General features: G+C 33.6%; 3 protein-coding genes across 7 annotated transcripts; all 3 read right to left on the bottom strand.

Moving 5' to 3' along the window:
• Positions 1-51: 51 nt before the first annotated feature.
• LOC124442898 (alpha-actinin-like) lies at positions 52-9,541 on the bottom strand. The gene is made up of 27 exons (XM_046993411.1): positions 9,341-9,541; positions 8,916-9,150; positions 8,757-8,843; positions 8,564-8,651; positions 8,295-8,373; positions 6,959-7,040; positions 6,630-6,715; positions 6,326-6,418; positions 6,178-6,252; positions 5,792-5,947; positions 5,292-5,368; positions 4,879-5,008; positions 4,523-4,614; positions 4,397-4,442; positions 3,992-4,054; positions 3,728-3,790; positions 3,396-3,473; positions 3,110-3,247; positions 2,898-2,982; positions 2,438-2,553; positions 2,072-2,155; positions 1,943-1,996; positions 1,766-1,834; positions 1,382-1,459; positions 919-999; positions 671-829; positions 52-522 (listed from the first exon to the last, which is right to left on the bottom strand). Exons 1-27 carry the CDS (start codon positions 9,434-9,436, stop codon positions 364-366), a joined length of 2,649 nt encoding a protein of 882 aa, XP_046849367.1. The 5' UTR covers positions 9,437-9,541; the 3' UTR covers positions 52-363.
• Positions 9,542-10,281: 740 nt separating this feature from the next.
• On the bottom strand, positions 10,282-19,286 carry LOC124441876 (protein transport protein Sec23A-like). Its single transcript, XM_046992341.1, has 22 exons — positions 19,084-19,286; positions 18,358-18,476; positions 18,223-18,280; positions 17,981-18,067; positions 17,734-17,811; positions 17,543-17,614; positions 17,126-17,212; positions 16,607-16,701; positions 15,876-16,020; positions 15,396-15,455; positions 15,141-15,239; positions 14,889-15,004; positions 14,190-14,313; positions 13,999-14,079; positions 13,415-13,504; positions 12,709-12,853; positions 12,245-12,435; positions 11,886-11,959; positions 11,379-11,466; positions 11,211-11,297; positions 10,910-11,065; positions 10,282-10,669 (listed from the first exon to the last, which is right to left on the bottom strand). The coding sequence occupies exons 1-22, from the start codon at positions 19,183-19,185 to the stop codon at positions 10,511-10,513; spliced, it is 2,313 nt and encodes a 770-aa protein (XP_046848297.1). The 5' UTR covers positions 19,186-19,286; the 3' UTR covers positions 10,282-10,510.
• Positions 19,287-20,199: 913 nt separating this feature from the next.
• LOC124441877 (myb-like protein F) lies at positions 20,200-24,648 on the bottom strand. 5 transcript variants are annotated; one of them, XM_046992342.1, is made up of 11 exons: positions 24,515-24,636; positions 24,353-24,423; positions 24,222-24,281; positions 23,927-23,983; positions 23,819-23,853; positions 23,619-23,734; positions 21,404-21,496; positions 21,080-21,155; positions 20,975-21,007; positions 20,506-20,615; positions 20,200-20,437 (listed from the first exon to the last, which is right to left on the bottom strand). In XM_046992342.1, the coding sequence occupies exons 4-11, from the start codon at positions 23,969-23,971 to the stop codon at positions 20,256-20,258; spliced, it is 690 nt and encodes a 229-aa protein (XP_046848298.1). In that variant the 5' UTR covers positions 23,972-23,983; positions 24,222-24,281; positions 24,353-24,423; positions 24,515-24,636; the 3' UTR covers positions 20,200-20,255. The 5 variants fall into 5 exon arrangements, with proteins under 5 accessions (XP_046848298.1, XP_046848301.1, XP_046848300.1 ...); XM_046992345.1 differs by having other exon boundaries at positions 24,245-24,281; XM_046992344.1 differs by lacking the exon at positions 24,353-24,423.
• Positions 24,649-25,745: the final 1,097 nt, after the last annotated feature.

Raw genomic sequence — 25,745 nt, 5'->3', positions numbered from 1 at the left:
CGCAAAGCTAATAACTAATAAAATGCCGAATCTTCATCGTAACATCGTTCATTTCACTAACAAAATAACAGAGATCTTTAATTATAAAAAATAATCAAAAAAACACCGATTTTCACAAACTATATCCGAAACTCAAAAACACACACAAGTTTCATCAACACTACAACTGCAACAAATGATATCTAAAACCATTCGTACCAAAGGTTTTCACAGTCTGCAAATTCAATTTATGCCAGAAATTCCATCATTTGTCGAGCTATAAATTCTTCGTACATTTTCGAGTTTCAACTTTTGAAACAATTTTGTGACGACTAGAAATCGGTAATTTGTTACAATTGAATAATATTTTCTAGAGTTCGCTAACTATAGGTCGCTTTCTCCGTACAAAGCAGTTGAAAACGACATGTAATCCAATGCACCATCAACGCCATCCTCACCCTCATAAGGCGCCATTCTTGCAATGCAGTATTCAGCTTGATCAGGAGGTAATTCACGTCTAAGTTCTTCGGCTGTGATGTAAGGCTATAATGAAAGAAGGAATGTGTAGTGAATAAAACCATGCAACGACTGTTCTCCGGGCATTTATTATAATGCACGATGCACTTTTGGAGAACAAATATGACAAGTTGAGAAAATGGCACGGGATGTAACAACAGGTTAAAATTCTCACCTTATCTCCGGCAAGTATTTTGAATGAATCCATCACCTGTTCCGCAGTGTCTGTATCTGCGACCTCTTGGGTCATAAAATCTATAAACGCCTGGAATGTCACTTTTCCAGTCTGATTTGGATCAACGATCATCATAATACGATCAATTTCTTCGTCGCCCTACAGATGACAAGTATAAAAGATGATGAAGAACGTCGCTGCCTTGCCGGGCATTGCAGGCCCGTAATTATCATTAAACCTAAATTCACCTTATCGCCCTCTTTCAGGTTGTAGCCTAAACTTATAAGGCACATCTTGAATTCATGAGGTTCTAAAGACAAAGACTTGTCCTGCAAGAAAACACAAGATCATATGTTTACAACTCATCGATGATGGTTCATAAATACAATTTGTACCACGAAGATTTATAGTTAGCATTGGTTCATATATACAATTTGTACCACGAAGATTTATAGTTAGCAATGGTTCATAAATACAATTTGTACCACGAAGATTTATAGTTAGCAATGGTTCATAAATACAATTTGTACCACGAAGATTTATAGTTAGCAATGGTTCATAAATACAATTTGTACCACGAAGATTTATAGTTAGCAATGGTTCATAAATACAATTTATACCACGAAGATTTATAGTTAGCAAGGTAATTAAACAGCTAATGAACCATACAAAATGGGATTAGAAATATATTAAAGATCATTTTTTACTTACTCGGTCGAAATGATTGAAACTGTCTCTAAATTCTTTAATCTGAGCTTCCGTGATTCCCTTCGAGTCACGTGTCAAGATCTACAAAATTTGGAAGGTCGTTACAATTTAGTACTTCGATCTTCTTTCTGGATGTATTATAGGTAGTGAAAGAGAATGGTAAGTTGCCATTAGGAGGCAGATATCAAAAGGCGAGTGGGTGTGACAAAGTCATTGTTATCTGAACATTCAGATTAATAATAGCCTTCAAGCATTCTCCTCTCTGTCTACCTGCAGAGATGGTACCCTTTCACCAACTTACTTACGATGCAAGTACCTCCCAAGTAAACACACCAGACTACATCTCCATTATCTTAACACGCCGATAGCTGAAAGTTTCAAGATTACCTGGTTCTCAACTGCATTAATGTTTCTTGCAATTCCAGTCAACAGTTGTTCCCATCCGACTCGCAGCACCTTTTTAAAACAGACAATAAGGTCAGCGTTTACCTCATGATGTAGGCTCAAGAAAAAAATAATGAACTTCTGGTGAGTACTTTCAAAAACTCGAGTAGCGTTTTTTACCTCCATTGAATACTTTGTATGAGGATTTTCGAAAATCAAGGCCTCTTGAACTCTCTAGAAATTGGCAATAATAAAAACGTATATCTAAAGAACTAGAGCAACATGACGTAGATTAACGAGATCTCTCACTTGATTGATGTCCTCCAGTTCGTCAATGTTCGGTTTGTAAGCTGTACACGTTTTTTCAAACCCTTGAAGGGCTTGCAAATTATCCTGAAAATATTAAATACGATTGAATGAATATTAAAGTATATGAAACGTAGCTAAAGGTTGTCTTTAAATTGAGGATGAAAGGAAATTTTACAATGTACTGAAAAGGTGGGGGGAAGTGACAACCTCCTGATGCACATGAACCTCTTCTTCTTTAATTAAATTTGAATTCTCGGTGGAAAATCCACATGTTCGAGATGTTAATAAAGTTATTGTGTTCAGTTCAACAGTTCATAAAATATAAGATCAAATTTATTGAACATTGGTGAACATATACGAGTTTACCTCCAACGTTTTGTGATTTTGTACTCCGATGTTTCTTAGTTGCTCTGTCTGTGTTTGTATCCATGGTCCACAGACGTTGGCTTTGTTTGCGAAGTCGAGACGTAGTTGTTCATTTGCTGGATGTCGAGTTAAAGTTTCAATTACATAAAATAAAAAGCTCTTATGCATGGAAATTTTGTGTTTGTATATAACTCTTGTGTTTTATATTGAATTTTTGTTTTTATGTTGAAGCCTTGGTGTTCGTTTAGATGTCTTTTGTTGACGTTGTCTCGTGCCTATTATGCAGTTCGTTTGTGTTTAAGCCTTTCGTTGAAGTTCGACTCTTTTGTTTTGTTAGCCATCATGGCTTGAGATAAACATTCGGGGTTACAATGCAGTTTTCCATTACATGTATGATTTAAGAAAGATATATTCTTATTAAAATATTGATGAAAATATTGATGAAAACACTGAAGGATACATTGTTGATTATGCTGTTCTTTCATCAAAAGCTCTTCGCGGTGCGGCACTAAGTCAAGAACTTCAGACCATTTGGAACCAATCTCCTGCAAACAAAAGATAATTGTAGTCTCTTGGCAGTGATCACTTGATTAGAGCACTTGCATTTATTTAGTAGCAAAAAATGTAAGAAATCTTTAACATCTGAATGTTTTTAATACAATATTTACATACGTCAGGAGTGAGCGTTGTGTACGGGTTGTCAGTACATCCCAACGCGTTCATTTCGGCTGCGAGAGCCATGATTGAATCATACTCGTCATTTGCAGCAGACATGTTTGCTTTAAAAGCATCGTGAGCGTCCAGTAATTCCTAACGAAGATATAAAAAAACTAATCAACCGTTTATTGATTCTAATTCACTCTTTCGTATAGTAAAATTTATTTTCGTTAGTCCCGTTATTGAAGTTGTTATCATTTCCAGTTGTCACACAATAGTGCATGAAAGACCGCTGACAAACCTGGATTTCATCGACCGTGTGAACGATGAACATATCCATGAGATCTTCTTTGGCACCTTCCAACCAATTATTGAATGGCTGTTTAAAAATGGACACAATAACTTATATATTTATCGAAATCATGCTTTTCGAGGATGAATGAGAACTAAAATTGAACTAAGTTATGTCCAAAAAAAGTGAAAATTACGTATTTAATAATGACATGACGATGGCTATATAGCTACAAGTACGAAGGGAATGGTTTATACAAGAGAAAATACTTCAGTTTATCCTTCAAGTTTACAATATAGTTCATTTGGTAAATATACAGTGATGTTTAATACTATAATTACCGCTGCTTTCTTGGCAAACTCTAAACGCAACATATCGATTTGTTCACGTCGTGCTTTCGCATCCTGAAAAACAAAAGTGAGGGGGTCAAGATGTTCGTCTTGAGTACAATATGTAACATAGTCGATTGGCTCAACTTCCATTAAAACTTTCACGTCCGTAATATAGATGGATTTGAGCATTCAAAAGCATAAGCAATTAACTTTAAGAACGCATGTAATTAGAGCTTAAAAACTACACAATATCAATGACAATCAAATAATTACCGCTAATGCCTGACTTCTATTTACGGCAAGTTGACCAAGGTTTTCCCAATCATCACAAATAGTCTGTAGAAAAAAAAAATTTAGCTTATAAATACCTTTCGTAAGCTAAATAGTTTAACTTAAGAAAAACCGTCAAGATCAACAGTTGCTACACTAATTGGAAACGTTTAGAAGTGTTTTCACATGATTGTAAGACATTTAAAATAGACGACAAATTTCTTTATAACAAACATGTTTCGCCATACTTTATGCCATCTTCAGTGCGAAGTGAATAAATATAGGAAGTTTACATGACAATAGGAATAATATGAGAAAAATAGTGGATTTAAACGGGTTAAGTTTTCAACTAGAGCGACTTTAATATATGGATTCATACAACTCCTTCTTAATGATAGTCATGAATACCTGACAGCGAGAGTTTACAGCGTCCACTTCGCTGTAATTCAAAGTGCTAAAAAAGATATAAAAATCATTGTCATATGTTCTAAAGCATGATTGTACACAACACTTATTGACGAAATAAACGCTTACTTCAGTTCCTGAGCGATGGCTGCAATTTGCTCAACTCGATCTTGATGAGCAGCAAGATCACTTTCAAAGGCTTGGTGCTTTTTTATCAAAGCCTACGATTAACGTAAAAGAATAGAAGATAAAAACTTAGATCATTCAGTAGGATACCAATGATGCAAATTTGATTAGTGAATAGCTGTGAATAGTGATTTCAGAGACAAGCATGTTTGCTGAACTAAGGTTGCATCTAGACCCACAGTGAAGGTCAAATTATTAGAGGGAGGAAACAGCCAATCAGATCACACACGTAAATTGAAAATTATGGAAATTTTTAGCAGCTCTCTCTGCACAAACAGTCAAAAATTTTAAAACTTTACCAAGACGTCGGCTAAGCTTGCATCACTGTAGTTATCTGTTTGTAGCATAGCACTCTTTCCGTCAGTCCATGCCTCATGAATATCACACTTATGTTTGAATTTTGCTGCCAAATGATCGAGCCTTTCCATTCTGGATTTTGTTGAAAAAAAATTTGGATTTATTGTTTACATCAGTAAATAAAGTTTTAATAATCACAGAGCAAGTTTTATCAAAGGTGAATGCTAAATTTTGAAATACTTGTTTATTTTTTATTAAAGTGCATATATCAATGAGTTCATAATTTTATAAAGCTAAACAATTATTCAAAATTTATGATGTTTGTGAGCACATAAATATTTATTGTGGTTTGATGATGAGTTGAGATGTACAGGTTTTCGTATCTGTACACATAAGTCATTGGTATTTTAATTACCGTCTAAGCTCCTTCAGTAACCAATCCTGGAAATCTTTCTCAGCAGATTCCAATCTGTTCCATGCATTGTTTATGTCCTATTGTAGTAAATACATTGAGTTTTCAAGAATGTATGCTATCAAAAAAATGCAATACCAATATGACAAGTAAGTAAAACTTGTCTCTCTAAAAATTAACATCTAAAAGTAATAACCGCACAATAGTGGTGAAAATTTTTTTTCTTCATAGCATGATTATGCATTCATAGTATTTTCTAGTTGTACGATGACAATTCAAGTAAAGTTCATCACATAGAATACACATTATGAGAAAAGATCTTGTATATGGTTTTGGCATGCACAAGTACAATGCAATAAAATAGCCACCAATGAAATACGATCTGTTACATTATATTTATTTAAGTTTTGATTGACTTTGACCATGAACAGATTTGAGGTCAAAATAAAAAGACTAATTTGACAAAAAAGAAAAGTATCAATGTCAAATAAGAAAACACATACATTTATCATTTTGCCTTCACTGGGTAGATATGCAGGACGATTGTTCAATCTCAACTTAGTTTGCAATGTATTGAAAAGCGTTTCCAAGTTTGCCTTTTCTTCCACACGGGGTGGTTTCTCAGTTCCACGATACTTCCTGTACTCTTCCAGTTGTCTCTAAAGGTACACATGTCATTCATAAATTTTGTGATGTGTGCAAATTTGTGCATTGGATTTTTGTAAAAGACAAAGATATTTTGACAATGTACACATTTTGACAAGTGTAAGACAAGGAAAGTTTTATTGTAGGCCACATGAAAAACAAGTTAAAGAACCATCCTATCAAATTATTATTTGCCAAATCATACATATTAAAGTACAATATCCATGATTGAACATGTTCATACCTTCACACCAGGCAAAGTGCCATCTGATGTGTGGTCTTCTAACCATGGCATTGTTCTGTTGATCCAATCTAAGAGCTTTGTGAAAAGAGAGATACGTAAAAATTATCAATGGCAATATGTTGGAAAATAAAAAACAACAACAACTTACATCACTGGCCAGATTTTCATACTCTTCCATACGACCTTCATTCTCACGGTTGACATCCAGTACCTTACAAATTCGCTTTGATGCTGTTTCAGCCTAAAAAAGAAAGAGATCTTGTCACATATTGCTGGTTAAAACAGTTTTGCCTATTTGCAATTATGCATTTCAATACACAAGGTACAAACTAATGCTTTGCAACTTGCATATTGCAAAATGGTTCGAGTTATTTTAGAGCAAGAACTTTTCTAGGAAATTGATAAGCATATGCCCCAATGAAAATTCTCAAATCTTCAAATTACTAAAAGACCTGTTGTGAGCTTGAGAAGGCATGATAATATGATGATACGTATGTCATCACAGCACGTTCATCTGGTTTTTCCATGCTGGCCATTTCTGCAAATTAAAAAGTTAAAGAATCTAAAGAAAGTTTCTCAAATACAAAATTGGAAAAAACAATCGCAATTCTTCACAATGTCAAAATACTATCTATGTTCAAAAGCATGACAGACCAATTTAATAACAGATTGGTCATGATGACCAGTAGGCTTTTATTATTAGTTTAAAGCCTGCATTTGGTAATCAAAAATGGAAATATACTGCTCAACTATGCTTAAATATCAAGTAAAATAAATTAACCTTCAGCATCCAACATTTTGGGGATGTCCAAATGTTTTTCAGCGACTTCAAATGCAAGGTTAAGATTATGAACAGGGTTATCCTAGAAGAAAGTATACAAAATGATCAAACGTTGCAAATATCATCTTTAGTGTTCTTTTGTCATGATCTGAGGTTTACCATTGATTATTTACATATCTTTACTTGTCCAAGGAATGAAGGCAGATTGCCTTAAGTTTTTTTTTAAAATTGTTTTGCATTTACCAGACTCGAAAAGTTGTTAACTGCACAGCTGAGATCAAATTTTACAAAAAATTTTGCACACCTGACTTTCGTTATTGCTTGTTTTTGCATGCCTGAAAAGCGAATTTAGCACTATACGTATTTTTGCAAAAAGGCATACTTTTTCAAAATTTCGCCTGAGATCTTGGGTGTGCAATACAAACTTTCCAGTATGGGACATTTATAATTAATTCTTTCTTTTTAATGCATTAAACGATAATAAAATATCAGTAATTGTAGTTCTTCTGCACTTTTTGTTTTACATAGTTGGCTTTGACTGAAGACTCATTTTTAAATAAAATTCATAATATAAAATCTTGCTTAGAGTTTGATGCAATTTTACTGTTTTCATTTTAGTAGTTAAGCCCATATAACAAACATTCATATTGTTTTGAAGGTTTTTCAGCCAGATATTAGATAAGTTCAAAAAATACTTATTTTGTTTACATAACATTTGAGTTATCAGTTATCACTATATTCAAAGGTTTTATTAATTAGCCATCTTCACATTTGCTAACTTCCTGTGCTTTAATGTGAATCAATTTTCTTAAACCAAATCTGGGAAGGAAGCTTATGTTCAAAAAACTGTATACATTAATATCAATGCCTTAACACTACATTGTGTTTCATTAATTGATGACTAAAGCCTGACAAAATTATGCCCATATTTTAATGTCATTGCATTTTCCAAATACCAGTTCTTTAAAAAAATTGGTATTGCGTTCAGATTTGCCTTGTCACTCCACAATGACGTATAACTGTGAATTAATAATCCAAAAACAAAGAAACTTATTCTCCAAAATTTTTACAACCTGCTTTGCTCAATTAGTAAAACGTTTTGTGGAAATTTTTAAAAATGATATTTATTAATCACTTTATTCCGTATATGAGATTGTATAAGGTGGAAATTGAAAAAAACAACTGCTGAAGTTAAATATAAGATCGTCAAACGGAAACAATTTTCAGCTTATAATACGTCTACAATGATAACAATACTTGACACACCTCTTGGGAATAGCTATACCATATATGGTCATATAAGATGTGCATGCGATAAATTTATCAAAATACTGACCTGTCTGAGTTCAGCATAGTTTAAAAGTTCTGGTCTATGGCGGTGAATAAGAGCACAAAAAGCCAAACCATCTTTGAAGCTATAGCACCAAAAACATATTCATTAGCCCGTAATAATTGCCGGAATTGAAATATGGAAAAAAGGGAATAATTGTGCTATCAATAAAAGTGCTAAAGAATGCAAATTAACATATCGCAAAGCTAGGTCTTTGAGCTAATTTGCAAGCCAAGAAAACAACAAAAACTTTTGTATTGTATATTAAAAAATACCTTCGATGAAAGTTCTGCACATTCACATTCTTATAGGGTGCCGTCTTTCTTTGGCACCACAATAGGAGGCCATCTTTCGAAGACAACTCTACTCGTGATAATATTTGAATATTAAGAGATGTTTAACATGCAAATAACCAATTCGAAACATTCACATATGTATTGTAGCTTATCCTTGAGAACAAGTACATACCGTCTACGGCGATGTCCTGAATAGCAAATCGCAAAATTATTGTCCAAATCATTCCCAACGTCATTTTCAAATTGCCATCAACAATTTCTATGAAGTTGAAATGCACTTAATACCATGATTTATATCTGAACATTTAAATTATATTGTACAATGTCTAACCTTCAGCACCAATATATACCAATTTGACGCCTTTGTCCGTTACGAACTCCAATGCTTTTAATACGTTTGCGATTCTGTGTACTCGCATTTTTCCCCGTTCAGGCCTGGGCAATCGCTCACCCGATATAACTTCGAGCAAAATCATAAGTTTCAAGCCATCGCGAAAATCTTCTTCGATGCTTTCTATTTGCACGCCTACTTTGCGTAAATGCGAGTTACACCAGGCGGTAAATGTCTGCAAATCATACATATATCACATTGAAAAAATGAGACCGGATTACATTTATTATGTTCTATTGTACACATCTGTCAAAAGTTTGCACAAATTGCAATTATATATTTCATTGATATTCCACTACATTTAAATCAAACATACAGCGAAGAATCGATTGAAGTTCGTGTCGTAATGAAGGCAATAATTCTACCTTTTTCTGTTGGTTTTCCCAAGCAGTATCCATGAGGCCTTTGTCCTCATCATCACCATAAAAATAACCAAAGTATTCTTGTTCCTCGTCCGCCATGTTAGTAAAAAATTACCTGAGTTTACAGGATAATATAAATTTACCTTCTCGAAGGAGAAACCCACCAACTAGCAATGGCTATACAGGATGGGGAGGAATTGGGCCGAGGTCACGTGTTATTGCTTAACAAATTTAACGCATGAATGATGTTGTTATTTTTTTACATTCCGAAATTTCGCAAATTGTGATATGGGGGTGTTAGCAACAACTAATTTTTTCTTTAAAAATGTCGTCCATAAACAAATAGTGTCAGGACTACTTAACATCTTGGGCCTAATTTTAATGTGCTTATTATGAAATTCAAGTTACTTTCTGATAAGTCTGCGGGTTGTAATGGGTCATGTCAATAATGATAACATGAAAGTACGTCGTTTGGTGGTGAACAGCTCCACAGCAAGAGGCAAAAAATAAACAGTGATTAACATGTAGCAAAAAAATGTTAATTGCTGACATGATAAGAGTCTATAATATGTAGCAAAAGACGTCATTAATAAGTTACATACAAAACAATTAACATGATAATTATGAGTTGGATTATGAAATAGACGCGTCAAAAACGCAACAAATGTTTCGAGTGAATTTTTTTCTACTTTCAAGGTAAAGGAAGTGCAAATTTACGTAATCTCGAGTATTGTGGTTAAACTCTCGTTGACATTACGATAATCATTAGTTTAACTTATTTTAAATTTTGCGTGATAACTGAAAACATCGCGTGCGCAGATCAAAGAAGCATGTTGTTTGCGCAGATGAAAGTAGCAGGCTTCTTACGCAGATGAATAGCACTCAAGAATCTTCTTGAAACACTCAAGAGAACAAGTTAAATTTATAAAACAGAAAACACTTTCGACTTTGTCAAAAGTTCCAATACAAGCCAAGGATCATGTTGTATTGAAATTGTTTGAACACATTTCGATTTCATTTTTCTCTGCAAAGGTATTGCTATCTATTGTTAGTTATAAAGATTTTATTTAATGATAATTTTCCTGCTGAGATATTTAATTAAGTTCTGTTTAATATGGAGCTTTATTTGTTGATAAATTCAGTTCATCCCTAAGAATTGCGCTCAGTGAACGATCACGACGTATTTGAGACAGCAAGTTTCTTCAGATGATCCATAAACACCTGAAGACTGACGTCATCCGTTAAGACAGGAGCCCCACCGGAATCTTGTCCCCACGGATACATATTGTTGTGCGTTTGAGATGGGTTCACTTTTGACAACAAGAATCGTGCCTAGCAAAAACATTCAGTTTTTTTATATTCATCCAACGAAGACAGAAGATCCATCAGATGCATAAAATAAAAATTTAATATGTGACTAAAGAAATGGCTATCGTATACAGTTGAAATTGTCCTTTTCTTAGTTTACGGTTTAATTTCAATGGGATTCAGTGGATTATATCGGGGTTACAAGGGTTATACTATATTACAAAGATAACATGAAGAAATATTCCACAGCCAAATTCAACACACCTGACTACCGCCGTGCTGTGTGTCGATATAACGAGGCATGGGAAACCTCGTTTGCAGTATTTCTTGTGCGTCGTCTTTCGGAGCTTGTAACAGCTGCCGGAAGTTTTCGTGCTGAGGGTCATTTTGATAACCCAATTTCTTCCACTGTGCTATGGTCTAAAATAATTGACATGTTTGTATTTTCTAATCACTTGTAATAATTGGAGTTATTTTTCCTGCAGGGAAACGTCGTAGGTTATCATGAAAAGTACTGATTGAGTTTACAGAAGTTGGTTGTCAAAAGAAAACAACTTTATCCTACCTCACCATGGTAGATAAGAAGTTGAAAAAATGTGTCGAGCAATAAAATACGATCCCCTTGTATACTACCACTGTCCAGCAACACGGGCTGTAAACACAAGACTATCGTCAAACAAGATAAGTTCACACTATCTTCTGTCAACAGTACCTTCAAACTTATAAAAAATACCTCAGGTGGACCGTGAAATGTGTAGGAGTATAAAATTGGTTGTATCATGATGAGAGAGTTCATCACGTCCTCCCGATTAAGCACGTGTCTATGAAAAAGAAGTTGGCAAAAATATCAGACGCGCTCAGTGAATATCAGCTGTAATAGGTTGTATCGCAAAGGACAATGATGTATTTTATTTCCGGATAATTTTTGCGTTTTTCCTTCAGCGCGTCTGTTCGGATGACCATTGGGAGCACGAGTAGATATATTGAATATTTATATCAAATACATTTCAAGGTATAAAATTGAGTAAATAAAGCTTTAACTTGCTCTGAACTTTCAATTTTCAAGAAAAAAAATACTGTGCAGATGTTCGTTCATTTAAAACATATTTTAAACAGACCCCCTCACAACTCGGAGAAGCATGGGTTCTCTCTGTCTGAGCCCTTAGTAGTTACGCCTTTGTGGTCAATTGAATTCACAAACATAAAATTTAAAGTGAGAAGAGACCTTGTAGCTACTTACCTGTAATAGGAAGTTTCATCTGGACTGTTATTAAAATATTGTAAAAACTGTGATCTCCTTAGATGGAACATAAACTGAAAAGTAAATAAAATATTACATAATTAATATATGACGACATGTGTGACGTCAGCAAAAACGACAACAACAACAGCAAGAACAACAATGCGAAGGCCTCTTCAAATATTTCCAACTGATTGTGTTTCATAAAGCTGACTAAAATCAAGAATAGTATCAATTTCATAGAACCTAGTATCAATTTCATAGAACCTAGTATCGATTTCATAGAACCTAGTATCGATTTCATAGAACCTAGTATCAATTTCATAGAACCTCATTAAACTAATTAATATTACACGTACCTGTGGATATAATGAGAAATTTTCAGCCAAACGAAATGAGCTCGGATCCTCTTTATTAAACTCTCCAAATTTCTGACATAATCTAATCAACATTCTGTCCAACCATCGCAGTACATCAGGCCCGTCGTCTGTTTCTGCTCGGAAAACTGCGATACGGCTCATCATTACACATGACGTTTCCTGGTCAAAGCCTAAAGTCCAAAAATCATAAGAGAGTCATTCAATATAAAAACGAATAGTGACGTAACAAGAGGCCTGGGACCAAACCAATATAAAAACAAACTATGACATAAATAAAATAAAATAAAATAATTAAGAGTTGTCTTAGTAATTATGAAGATGTCGCCACAATTGTCAGGAAATAAGAAATTGGTGATGAACATTGGTGATGAATTGGTGATGATTTGTAGAACATTCTTTAGGTAAAACAAGCAAAGTCAACCATTCAAAAAGCATCGACCCACCTAACGACACATGACTGAGATTATCCGCATTCACCCAATTTCTTGCGCATGTCGTGACACGTATCCTCCGCTGACCACTTGAATGTTGATAGTGAGTTATAAACTGTACACAGCCGCGCGAGCCTTGCGGGATTGGAGCGGTGTGCTAGATACAAAACGACCAGGACAAACACATAACCTCTGGTTATGTGGGGGGGAGTTGAGGGGAGGAGGAGGGAGGGGACAGCAGGCCGATAACGGTCATTGAGGTAAGAAGTTAGAATATGCATTTGTAAAATATGTTTATTCTCGTGCAAATTTTGAAATGTTATAATGAAAAAAATTGACGTCTATAATATAAATGGAGATTCAGCATCTTATGAAGGAACAATATGTAAACGCAACTATCGTAAAAAAAAAACCAATAAAATAATCATCCTAAGTAAGATCCTTTACACAACGACATTCAACCGTTACAAAATTTACAATGGAGACAATGATTTCTCAAAATTTTTGTGACCTTAGTAAAATGCCCAAATCTTTTTTTAATAGGACAACTGCCTAGTAACCCTTAACGCACTTACGACGAACATTAAATCACGGCGAATACAAATCGCATTCAAACCACACAACGCTTACACCACGTATGACTCGTTTCAATTTTTGCCACTCATGAAAATGCTGCAAGTTTGTAAGGAAATGAATTAAAAATCATCATTTAACTAACTTGATTTACGACTTCAAGAAATATCGCCAACGTTGTCGATGAATCAAATCCACACAGTTTCCAGGACGATGTACCGCCCAAACCGATCTCCTAATAACAGATATTGAAATTAAATGAAAATATGATCTGCATTTGCGTAAAACATTCTTTCATATAACAGATATTGAGTATGTGTACAAGAATAACAACATTGAATAAACAAACACAACCATAAGATTCGAAAAATTAATTCAATTTAACAGCTATTTTACAGCGACAACCATCGTTTGAGAGTTGACAAGTTCAATATATCGTCAGAAAAGGCGCTGTAAAGTTAATAATACCACACAATATGCATCATAAAGCATTTGTATGAATATTTAAATCAATTTGTCATAAGTTGTCTACAAGATTTTTCCATCATATGACATCCTTTCAAATCAGCGAACACATTGAGTATCACAAAAGGGAGGTTGTTTTGACTCAACAACTCCAACAAGAAAAGTCGATGAGTAACTCTAAATTTCACTTCATTGTCGAAAGTCCTCACAGTTTTCAAGAATGTGGATATTTTATTGAATTTCCTTGTAATAATGAAGACTCACCGTTTCAGAAACATTTGCTCCTTTCTTATCCATCGAAATGCATGGTCCAATGCATCCTGAAACATTTAGTTCCTTTGATGTCTGTAAGAAATAAAACAATGCATCATCTCAGGCAAAAAGAAAGATTAAATGGAATGTGTAAACAGACAATTTTTCAACTGATGTCATTTATTAAATATCAGAAAATTTACCTTAACTTCAAACGTTCCACCAAAAGCCATTTTGAATTCGTTACGCAAGTCTTTCGAAAACATTCGCTGGAATGTCTGTTTGAATAAAGCTGTGTTGAAGGAGTCTCCCATAACCATGTGTCCGCTGTGAAAAACAAAAAAGGCGAGATAATGTAACTATAAATTGATGCAGGGTAGTTTGATCATAAATCAATTCTAACGGGGATTTTAAAGAAAAGAATATACAAGCATATATCTAGGGGGAAAGCATATACACAATGTGAAACTTTTTGTTTTGTTCGCTAAAAAGATAAGAAAAGTTAGTTACAATAATATGCATGACTTAACTAAGATAACATGAGTTAACATCAGATAAAATGACTTAGCTAAGATAACATAAGTTAACTGCAGTGAAGCTTATGACACGATGTCTGATTTTAAATACGTTTAGTGGCAAATACAACAACAATATAAGTCTTGCTTTTAATGTAGAAATATATAGATGAAAAATTGAACATTACATAGACGTCAAAATAGAAACCATCCTGAGGTCTAAAACATTCACAATTACGTGACAAAGATTGACCTACGTACATGACAATTGTAAAAATAAACAACATGTGGAACCTCAACATAAAGTTTTAAGCAATAACATGGCGCTTGACGTGCATCTTAAAGGAAAACGAGATATTGGTGTCAATCTTGATCGTGAACACGTACCCAGTAAAGTTGGGACAAAATTTCATTTCGTGAAGTCCCGTTTGATCCAATGCACAAGAAAAGATGTCGATCACGTGACCGTTTTCAGCGGCCCTATTGGCCAAAGCTTCGTAATGCTAAAAATGGAGGTAAAACAAACTCAGGAATTTAAGAGAGACAAAGACATAATGATAGAGAATTAAGATGATTAACACATGTCGAACAATGGCGTGAGATAGGTAGGGAAAAAATTTACTTCAACTATGTTCTCACCTTGCAAGCTTTGCGAACATACGGTGCATTATCTTTCTCGAGATCATGATGGGATCTGATGGGATTCTTTAACTCATTATCCACAACCATTCCCGGACCCTATATTAGCACAAATCAACAAATTGATTGATCGAGGAAAGTTACACAACTCTGGCATGCCCACATTCATATGCAACTCCATAAATTCAACCCAGTTCATTTTTCAAAAAGAGACTAAAACCCTGAACCCAGACCTTATAAATGAAACACAAATACCTGAGTACAAGATCCGCCAATAAAAGTCATAATCCTAGCTCCAGTATTTGGATAGGTACACTGAAATATATGAAAGCCTCGTAGTACATAGAGTTTTGCTATGAAAAACAACTTTAAATTTATGTTTTTATATTCTTTTTCATTACAGTCTTGACTGATTCATATTATTGCAACGCACAGCTGCATGTTCAAGATGTCGCTTACAAACATCTACATGCAAAATATCTAATTCATAGACAACACAAGTTTTATTGTCACCAAATGAATTTAAACACAATCCACGATATACACCACTCCACGCATAACGACACGAATGTATAAAGTATAAAACACGTGATACAGTATAGGTCAAGTGATGAAGTGTATGGGTGAACTGCATATCACGTCGCTAAGTTTTCGTCCCGTGGTAAAGTATATATCACGCAGTAAAGTATAAACCAAAGTATGTGTAATGTTCACTATAAAGTTGTAATCGCTTACCTCAAGAAGTCCAACAGCAACAGATAATGCTGCACCAGTTGACCTCAATGGTCGTTTACCGGTGGCTACTGGCCATGGATCTTGTTGAAGTTCACCAAGTAAATCTGTAAGACTCATGTCGCATTTATGAACAGGTTGCAAAAACCTTAAAAAACAAAATTTGATAAAGTTCATGAATGTATGCTCTTCACATTAGTTTGAAATTCTACATCGTATCATTTCCCCAATAATTGTTTCTTTGTCGTTGTATTCATTCATGTCAATCATATACATGTTTCTGGACAGTGTAGCAATGTACACTATTTTAGCGCAAGCACTAATGCTATAGAGACACAATTCGTTGGCTGCCATGTTAAATATAAAATTCTCATAGATGAAACGCTTTTCACGCTGTTCTAAGTTTCGTATAATAATTACGGTCGAACAGTTATAATTTATATACGTAGCTTCGTGTAGGCTAGCCATAGCTTTAACAATTTGTCAACACGCTGATGATAAACTAGGTGCTCCAATTTCCAATCCCTACATATTGACGATAGGTAGAACGTTGATGCAGCTACTACTGATGCAAAGATAACAGTAGGTACTGGATCTTCCATGGTTTTTGAATACTATCATTATAACATGGTTTGGAAGTTCATTCACTTTATTTATTTAAAAAGTATTTTCATACCTTTCCATTATGCAACAAATGCAACGAGTGCAGAATTGACGAGAATGAGCAAATATACCTGTTAAATATTTCACTTCCTTGTGATGGCATCTGTCCACGAGCTCCAGCTTGGGGATTACCTTGTCTAGCAGCAGCACCCAGTCCAAGCATTTGCTAAAAATAATTATTGAAATGATCACACGATATCTTCGAATGAGATACAAAATCACAATACAGATTACGTCTTTTTGAATAATATATCTAAATAAAAATGTAGAAGTGATATGACAATTTGGTAAGTACAGTTGAATCTCCCGTAAACAGAAATCCTTATGACCATGATCGGGTGTCTGTATACTGGAGATATCCATTTACGAGAGGCAAGAGAGGTAATATATTTCAGCAGTACTTGCTGACGTAAGTAAAAGTACGACTGTAATAGAATGCCTCATTTTATGAGTCTACAAAACGTGCATATTCAAAACAGGCTCAAGAACAATAAACACTATAACCACTATGGCAACATAAACAAAATAATGGAACAATAACTGTACCCCAACTGAATCTAACACAGGACATAGATATTACAGTATCGAACCTGGATCTGTTTTGCGTTGAGGTCTTTACTTCCACGGAAAACGTAACTCTTTGAGCAACCCTCGTTACCTAGTTCATGAACTTGAACCTAAAACATAGAATACCATTCATAAAGTTAGGTAACGTAATCAATTAACCATTGCACCCACATGTGCAGTACAAGCTAAGGAGCAGCCAACGATGATCGTCTTTATCATTGAATATTTTTCACACATTAGTCATAAAAATCATCAGGTGGAGATCCACCTTTGGTCCAATCCAAACTATCAAGTTTTGTTGCATAGTTAAGTGTCAACAAGTATGGTTTGGACAACCATAGTTTGATAAATGAAGACGAACCAAAAGGATGTGAACAAAAGACCCACAGAATAGTTGAATATTGCAATAATGCCGAACTGCTATTTCTTAAAATAATTACCATCTTTCCATAGGTGATCAAACCAACTAAAGCATTTGGTGGCATTAGGCTGAGGGACATTTGAAGAGATTCCTATATATTAGTCAGAAAATAACATATATCAATGTTCAAATCAAAAAGGGTCAGATCAACTAGATAGTCCATGAAAAGAACACAAAGTGAAAGACAACATAATTTCATTACAATCATACTTTGACGGCTTGTAGATCTTCATCATCCATACATGTATCAACAACAAGAAGATAAATCAATGGTCCAGGGTTGCCACGCTTTAAAAAGTCATATTTTACTTGAGCTAATCACTTGCCTAATTTACATCCTCTAGGGACCTGGGACAGGCCATTATATACATGCATATTGGCTATGATGATTTCAATATGGGATGAAGATTCATTGAAGTGTTTTAAATCAAAATCTAGGTCATTTTCAACTGTTTACCTGTAAAGTATACTCAATTGTTGAAAATTGAGGAATCAATTCAGCAGGTTGATGTTGTTCACTGATGCCTGCATACTGTGGTGGGAACTGTAATTGAAAAATAAATAATTAAAGAAGGACGTCAATTTTAAACTACTTTGCTCAAAAAATGGTTCAAATCAAGTTGATCCTGATGATAAAGTTATCAGAAGAATAGTAAATTGCAAGCAGTATGTACCTAACATGAAACAAAGCAAACTTACTGCATTTCTTTGAAAACAAAAGTTACACTGCCACACATTTGCTCTATAGTCCACCTGACTGAAATGTAATAGAATCAATATAATTTCCAAATGACATGTGTTTATGGCAAATGCTTTACCATACATCCAACATACCAAAGTGGATTAAGAATAGCTTTGCAGCTACTACGGCTACACATGACAGGATCATAGCATATCGGTGGTAGATCAGGACGTTCTTTTAATGGTGTATACATGCATCCTATGGGAACCACCTGAAAGTAGTTGTAAATTTCAAAGTTTATATTTTGCTGCCAAACTACATATGTCAATCTTCTATCAGTAAATGCATTTTAACCACATATTGTGAGCTTATAGTTATGAATAATTTCAATTTTTTTAGAACTAGAGTTTCCTATCATTCACAGAGCATTCACATAATTTGATGCAAACATGACCCATCATTAATAACAAACTCTGGAAAAAAAGTTAAACTTTTTGAATACATGTCATTTGGCTCAAGGGCACAGCAATCAGCTCTACAGTGACTGACAGTTCAGAAAATATATGTATTTGCCCTTAGTGACCAACCTATGGTCAAATTGCATGCATAAAATAAGTAACTATGACAGTATACCAAAACAGAGTAATGCTTTTGGTAAAAAAATTTGAGATAAGTGAATTTAAAATTTTAAAACATATATAGAAGTACAGTACAACTTTCAATTCAAAACAAATCAAGAAGTTAAAGAAACAAGTACGAGCATTGGAAACTGCAGTTTTAAAACTCTTCATGTCTTCTCTAGTTTTGCACTCTGTCATTTGTCGTTCAATACTAACAAAATTTTAAATCGTGCAACCATTATATGAAAGACCACTTACCATACGTGTGGCTTCAAGCCGGCTGGACGGCCAAACATTCCAGCTAAAACGAACACCATCACGATCTTCGTTTTGCTGAATAAATTCTTGATACGTGGTCATTATACTTCTCTTTTAACACAAAAAACTTAGCACATAAAAACAATATTTCTTCTGAACTCAAATTTTCTCAGCCACGTAAGTGTTTATGACAAACATGTGCATGTTTCCGCTTTGCGTTTCTTAAAATTCATTGATGAAGTTTACGATGAAAAAACCACATGCACAGATGAAAACTGAAAAGACTAGACATTCAGCAACAAGATTTGCAATCTTTAAGTGCAAATAGTCTTGAAATGTTTTGCTAGTGTGGTCTTCTCAACAAATTTTTTATTTGCACCAGCCTGCGTCGATGGGACGGAATCTGTCACAAAAAATAGTTTGAAAAAGCACGACCAAAGATCATGATAACGACCTTGAGAGCGACGTTCATAAATAAATTGTAACACAAGTTGTACAATAATCTCCGATAAGAAACTTTTCTACTTCGAATCCTATCCAGAGTTTGGATTAAAGATGATCTCAGCATAACAATAAACTCCTTAGAAGTGTAGTAGTCAAGAATTAGACAATGGGAAAACAGTGCTGAAAAGAAAGTGCACAAACGCCATTTCTCTCACCCGATTTTTCGCGAATGGGATCCGAAAATCTTTAGATCAAACTTTATTCCCTATACGTGTATCATTGAAATAAATACATAGTCGTACAAACAATGTAAAATATAAAGTTAACTTATGCAGTTCTTTCCAGCTACTTTAAACTTATGTCAATCAGATGACGTTCTACTGTCTTCAGCTTGGTCATAGTTTGCGCATTTGTGGATCAGTGAGGTTTTACATGTCATACCAAGAAGTGCTAAATGAGCTTCAAAATTTTACGAAAATTGCTTCGGCATACAGTACAATGTTAGAAGTCATTAAATTTGGTAAAATGGGACCGTGGTGATGTCACACAAAAATGTCAACGTCACATTATAGACTCGTGCAGCATGTATTTTGTAAAATTATAAATGTTACAAATTAAATAAATTGAAATAAATTTTGTGAAATCCATAGCCATTTAAATAGCACAATAGAATAAAAGAACAGAAAAATTTAATAAAACCCAATGTCAATTTTTACTCATGATAATAACTATATGTCTCCTTTTTTCATCATGTTACGAAATTTGTCCTTGATGGAAACACTGTTCAAATGCGACGTTTGAAAAGCATAATTATCTCTAATTTTAGACCACTGCCTACCATATTTACGGAAGCCTTTTCTGATGAACTCCTCTTCTTCTGGGGTCCAGGCAACACGTTTTCTTTTGCAACCTGAAAAACATGAAAAATACGCCAAGTAAACTTTGGCATCAGTCAGTTTATGACTGGCCATAACGTACTTAATTTGGATGCCGAATTTTCTCTTGTTTCACCGTCATCATCCTCAGCAGCCCAATTCAGTTGCACAGCATCATTTTGTGCAGAAAGAAACTTTCGTTTATCGACATTTCTTAAATAAAATTAAATATTTTTTCAAATAGTACATAAATAGATAATTCTGAAGAACTTTCTCATTATACGTAAAAACAAGGCTAAGATGTGTATGTATTGAGTAGTACAGAGAAAAACAAGAGTCTTATAAATTCACTGCAATCTTCAACATTTATAAGCTTTATTATTTCCTCAAACTTCGTTGCTCAGAAAAAAATAAAATTGTTTAATCATACATGATCAGCGAGTTAAGATTTTCGACAAATGCATGCCAGGGCACATGCAGGCTCAACAGGCATAATTTTTGAACAGCACTGAGCTATCACTAGCTATAATGTCACACAAAAATGTTCTTTCAAACATTAAACATTCACTTACTTCTCTCTCTTATTTTTATCTTCGACTACTTTCCTGCAACAATAACAACTTTTTAAAATAATAAAAAAATTTCATCTTTGATACTTGTAGAACTTGTAAACTTACTCTGCAGTTTGAACCAAACAGTCCACGTTCTTCAAAATCAGCTCCTCGTCTTTTTTATTTTGCACATCACACACAGCTAAGAAGGAGTTCAAGAAACGCAATAAATGTTAAAAACACTATTCTGCTAAAACCAATTACAGGTTTACCTAACTTCAACTGGAAATGGAAAGCAAGAAGTTGCTTGCTTACATATACAAATTAAATTCTAACTAATAAATAAATTCAGTAAATTTGGTGCAAGCAAAAATTATTTTCAGGTATTTAAACTATATAAAATTCATAACAGTATTTCATTATTTAATAAAAATATTAACGTAACTTTACCTTCTGTTGTAACTTTCTTAAAATACTTCGAATATTGTTCATATTTAGACTTGTTTAACATTGAATCGTATTTTTTCACATCTTTATGATCGCCTTGAAAACAAAACAAAATACATGAGCAAAGTGAAAGCAAGGAAATACTATACAATATATATAAAATATCCAACATGTTCATCAATTATACAGAGTGTGAGAGTTTATCAGAAAAAAAGAACAATTTGAAATGTTTAATAGACTATAAATTTATCTAAATTTGTCATAGGTTTATAGCTACGTGTTAGTATAAATGCACTTTAGCATCAACGGCACAACCTAACGCTAAAAATAAACAGAAAGTTTGAACAACTAGAGAGAGAGGTTTGTCGAATTTGAATTTAACCTCATCTTCAATTGCTCGTACAAACATGTACAAAAAGTACAAACATGTACAAAAAACATGTAAAAAAAGTTTGATTTCAAGTTTTGGTCTTTTTCCACGAAGTGGGGAAATTTCAAGTTTTGGTCTTTTTCCACGAAGTAGGAAAATTTCAAGTTTGGTCTTTTTCCACGAAGTAGGAAAACTTCAAGTTTTGATCTTTTTCCACGAAGTAGGAAAATTTCAAGTTTTGGTCTTTTTCCACAACGGAGAAAAATTTCGAGAAAATTTTTTTGAAAAAATGGTACGCCACGCGAATGCATAAATTGGGTTATTTTCTGCAGCTTACTTGACCCTTAATCGTCCACAAAGGATTTCATGCATTTGATTGCTCGGGTTTTACGCTATAAAACCAAAACACTAAAGCATAGAAAGAAAGTTCTGCTTAAGAGTGTACCGAGGTATTGATATTTTGCAAATGTTTAACCACTAAACATCGCAAGCAAATGAATTTGAATCCTTAAACAGACAACCCACCCTGCTGACCTGCATTCCCCTATTATAAATAACATAGCCTTTGATTAAACTATTAGCTGACAGATTGGACAAAGTCAAAAAATGTGTCCATTCTCATCTTCGTTAACCGATCAATCATTTATGCATGAAAATCATTTATGCACGAAAAAAGTCTTGAAAACTGTGTGTTGAAACAGAAAATAGCACAACTTTACGCATCTGCGCGTCCACTCTTCATCAAAATTTCTGAAATTTCAATGCTTTGTAAACCTAAACCAAACCTTCATTCCATAAAATGAAAATTGATTTTTGACAGCTCTTCCATGCTTAAACAAGCACTTCAAAATGCGTTTCATACAAGCCGCTCTCTCGTTTTTCTAAGTTGAATTTTCTGGTTTTTTTATGGTTAGATTGTGCTGAGGTACTAACACAAATCTATGATATGTTTTACTAAATTTATAGTCCATTCAATGTTTCAAAATTTTCTGCTTTTTTCTGTGATATAGCCAGCCGCTTGCATGTTCACGCTATGTAAATATTTTGATGTTCACTCACTGTAAAAACAATAGATTTCAAAAGAAATGAATAATGTTAATGAGGAAAAATTAAAATAGAATGAACAAATTTGCAGGTTGGCTACGCCAGGTAATAAATTGTGAAGCTTATGCCAGTGAAGTGTAAGTTGATATTATAGTTCACAGGCTTATGTAAGATTGTTCGTTAATTTATAGTGTAAATGTCGACAAATATCACAATTTAAACCAAAAAATTCAATTCTATACTAAGTTTTAATGTGAGCATCAAAGTGAGAATTAAAACTTTTCAAACTTAAGTTTTATAAATATGCCAACATCAGTACTATAATTTGATGATAAATAATTAATCGTAAAAACAACTACGACTTTCCTGAAAAAATTAATAAAATATCCGAATTTTTTCTCTTCATATAGTCTGATGAAATTGTGAACACATAAAATATGGAAACATGAATACAAGGTTTAAAATAGCAGCTAACTTCAAGCATTTTTGTTGCACTAGCCAGTAAATTTTGAATTTGAAGAACCTAAAATTCTTCGAGTGACTTTCAGCCCTGGAATAGGAAAGATTCCTTAAGCTTTTGTTCACTTACTCTTAGAAAACACTGATAAAATAGCTGGTACTAAAATGGCATAACTAAAGAGCTGGCAAAAAATATATTTTTATAAAAGTTTTTTTTTAATCATGTACTAAATTCCAGTTTCTGCTGAAACTTTTAAAGATTTTCACAAGTAATCGATTTTGAAGTTTCAACTGATAATCTCGTTTAGCAGTCACATTAAAATAAAAATATATTTATTATTTTACCATTGACAACGTCCTCCCATGTTACATTCTTTTCCATGTTTAATATTTTAAATACTTTTTCATATGAATCGTATGAACCTGTCAAACTTTCATCATTATCAACATCTGAATTAATCCTAAGAATTATATTTGTTTCAAATTAGATAATTAGAAAAAATAATCATAATTACTATAAAAAAAACTTTATTGTAAGTACATACCCATATTTTTCAACAAGACTTGACCAATGATCACTCTAAAAATCCAACAGGGAATAATTAAAACATAATTTTCTTTTGAGGACTATTTACTTTCAAAGAATAACATACATTTTTCAGATCTATCTTGCTATTTTGTGATTTCTTCAGATCCATTAAGTAACTTATCTGTAAAACAAATACACTAAGTAACAATTTATACAAAACTACAAGCTAAAAGTTCATGTTTTGTTGATATAAGATAACCATTGTTGCCAAAAGCAAGATTTATGCATTCATATAGACAAATATGTCAAATTGGCAATAGACAAATCTTTTGAATGTTTTATGCAGTGCGGTGTTTGAAATTAAATGAAGATATGATCTTCGCACTTTGCTGGACAATTTAAGCAATCGTCTCAGGAACCTGAAAAAATCAGGTGACTCAACTGTTTTGTCGTTAAATATTATTACTGAATACGGTGCTCTAAAAATGAAAAATAGAAAAATAATTAATCTCATTACATAAATCTTTACCAAAAATCAATCATATATAACCTGCAAAATTTTTACGTGGAAAATACGCAAAATCAAGAAAAATGAAACATAAAAATAATCCAAGCGATAATCTGCAAGAGAGATCATGTTGGTGCAGTGCACGATGATGAAAACCTTCTGTTATTTATATGAGGAATTGAGGATCACAAAAATAACAATTACCTGAAGATTGAAGAGTTAGGACTTAAATATATTGCTCGATTACATTTGTGTAATGTTCAGAGCTCGTTTGAAAATTGTCAACACTGACTTTCAATCGTTATCGATTATCGATGAAACAACGATGGTCTTTGAAAATATCAACGCCGAAATAATTACGTTTATCTACGTACAATCCCGAACATCAGCAGTGCGCAAATATTTCATGAATATTTTAACGGCATGGCAGATAACCTCTGGATAACCCGGGTCGAACCGTGTCTTGAGAAGGGTAACTCAAGGCGCTGGGGTAACTGGGGTTGGTGACTTGAAACGGCAGTCGTGTAAAAGATTAATAGGAATTGATTAGAAGACGGGTTGATCCTGGTTGGCACACCAACCTGGGCTGAATGTCAACCAGAGCTGGTGTAAAGCCTCGGTCACACTGTTCGACGATAACGATAAACTATAACGATAAACTATAACGATAAACTATAACGATAAACTATAACGATAAACTATAACGATAAACTATAACGATAAACTATAACGATAAACTATAACGATAAACTATAACGATAAACGATAACGATAAACTATAACGATAAACTATAACGATAAACTATAACGATAAACTATAACTATAAACTACAACGATAAACTATAACGATAAACTATAACGATAAACGATAACGATAAACTATAACGATAAACTATAACGATAAACTATAACGATAAACTATAACGATAAACTATAACGATAAAAAATATCGATAAACTATAACGATAAACTATAACGATAAACTATAACGATAAACTATAACGATAAACTATAACGATAAACTATAACGATAAACGATAACGATAAACTATAACGATAAACTATAACGATAAACGATAACGATAAACTATAACGATAAACTATAACGATAAACTATAACGATAAACTATAACAATATTCAATGGTTACATACTAACGATAAATCGTTATCGTTATCGTTAGTATGTGACAGTACACAAGAGTTTGAATAACGAGCGATTTTTTTTGCATCGTTATCGGATCGTTATCGGATGCAGTGTGACCGAGGCTTAAACGGGCTTAAAATAAAGGATTAGGAACACCAGTTAAAATGCTCTGCTCGACGAATATAAACATGAAAAATATGTTCTTCTTAAACTTTAGTGTCGTTTCGATCACAGAGCGCTATGATAAAAAACAGGCACAAGAGTTAGGGAATAGAATTGACAAAAGTCC

Source organism: Xenia sp. Carnegie-2017, unplaced genomic scaffold, assembly GCF_021976095.1.
Source record: "Xenia sp. Carnegie-2017 unplaced genomic scaffold, XeniaSp_v1 HiC_scaffold_20, whole genome shotgun sequence".
NCBI lineage: Eukaryota > Metazoa > Cnidaria > Anthozoa > Malacalcyonacea > Xeniidae > Xenia > Xenia sp. Carnegie-2017.
The sequence above is the reverse complement of the archived record's forward strand: the minus strand, read 5'-3'. Positions and strand labels throughout refer to the sequence as shown.

Coding starts and splice junctions, on each gene's coding strand:
- LOC124442898 (XM_046993411.1), bottom strand. CDS start 9,436: ATGGCGGACGAGGAACAAGAATACTTTGGTTATTTTTATGGTGATGAT. Junction 3,248..3,395: donor ACACGGTCGATGAAATCCAG/GTTTGTCAGCGG, acceptor TATCTTCGTTAG/GAATTACTGGACGCTCACGA. Junction 2,156..2,437: donor AAAATCACAAAACGTTGGAG/GTAAACTCGTAT, acceptor TAATATTTTCAG/GATAATTTGCAAGCCCTTCA.
- LOC124441876 (XM_046992341.1), bottom strand. CDS start 19,185: ATGACCACGTATCAAGAATTTATTCAGCAAAACGAAGATCGTGATGGT. Junction 18,477..19,083: donor GGCTTGAAGCCACACGTATG/GTAAGTGGTCTT, acceptor AACTACTTTCAG/GTGGTTCCCATAGGATGCAT. Junction 11,066..11,210: donor TTCTTATCTACCATGGTGAG/GTAGGATAAAGT, acceptor CAATTATTTTAG/ACCATAGCACAGTGGAAGAA.
- LOC124441877 (XM_046992343.1), bottom strand. CDS start 23,971: ATGGATCTGAAGAAATCACAAAATAGCAAGATAGATCTGAAAAAT. Junction 21,156..21,403: donor TAAGAAAGTTACAACAGAAG/GTAAAGTTACGT, acceptor ACTCCTTCTTAG/CTGTGTGTGATGTGCAAAAT. Junction 21,008..21,079: donor TGTTTGGTTCAAACTGCAGA/GTAAGTTTACAA, acceptor TTATTGTTGCAG/GAAAGTAGTCGAAGATAAAA.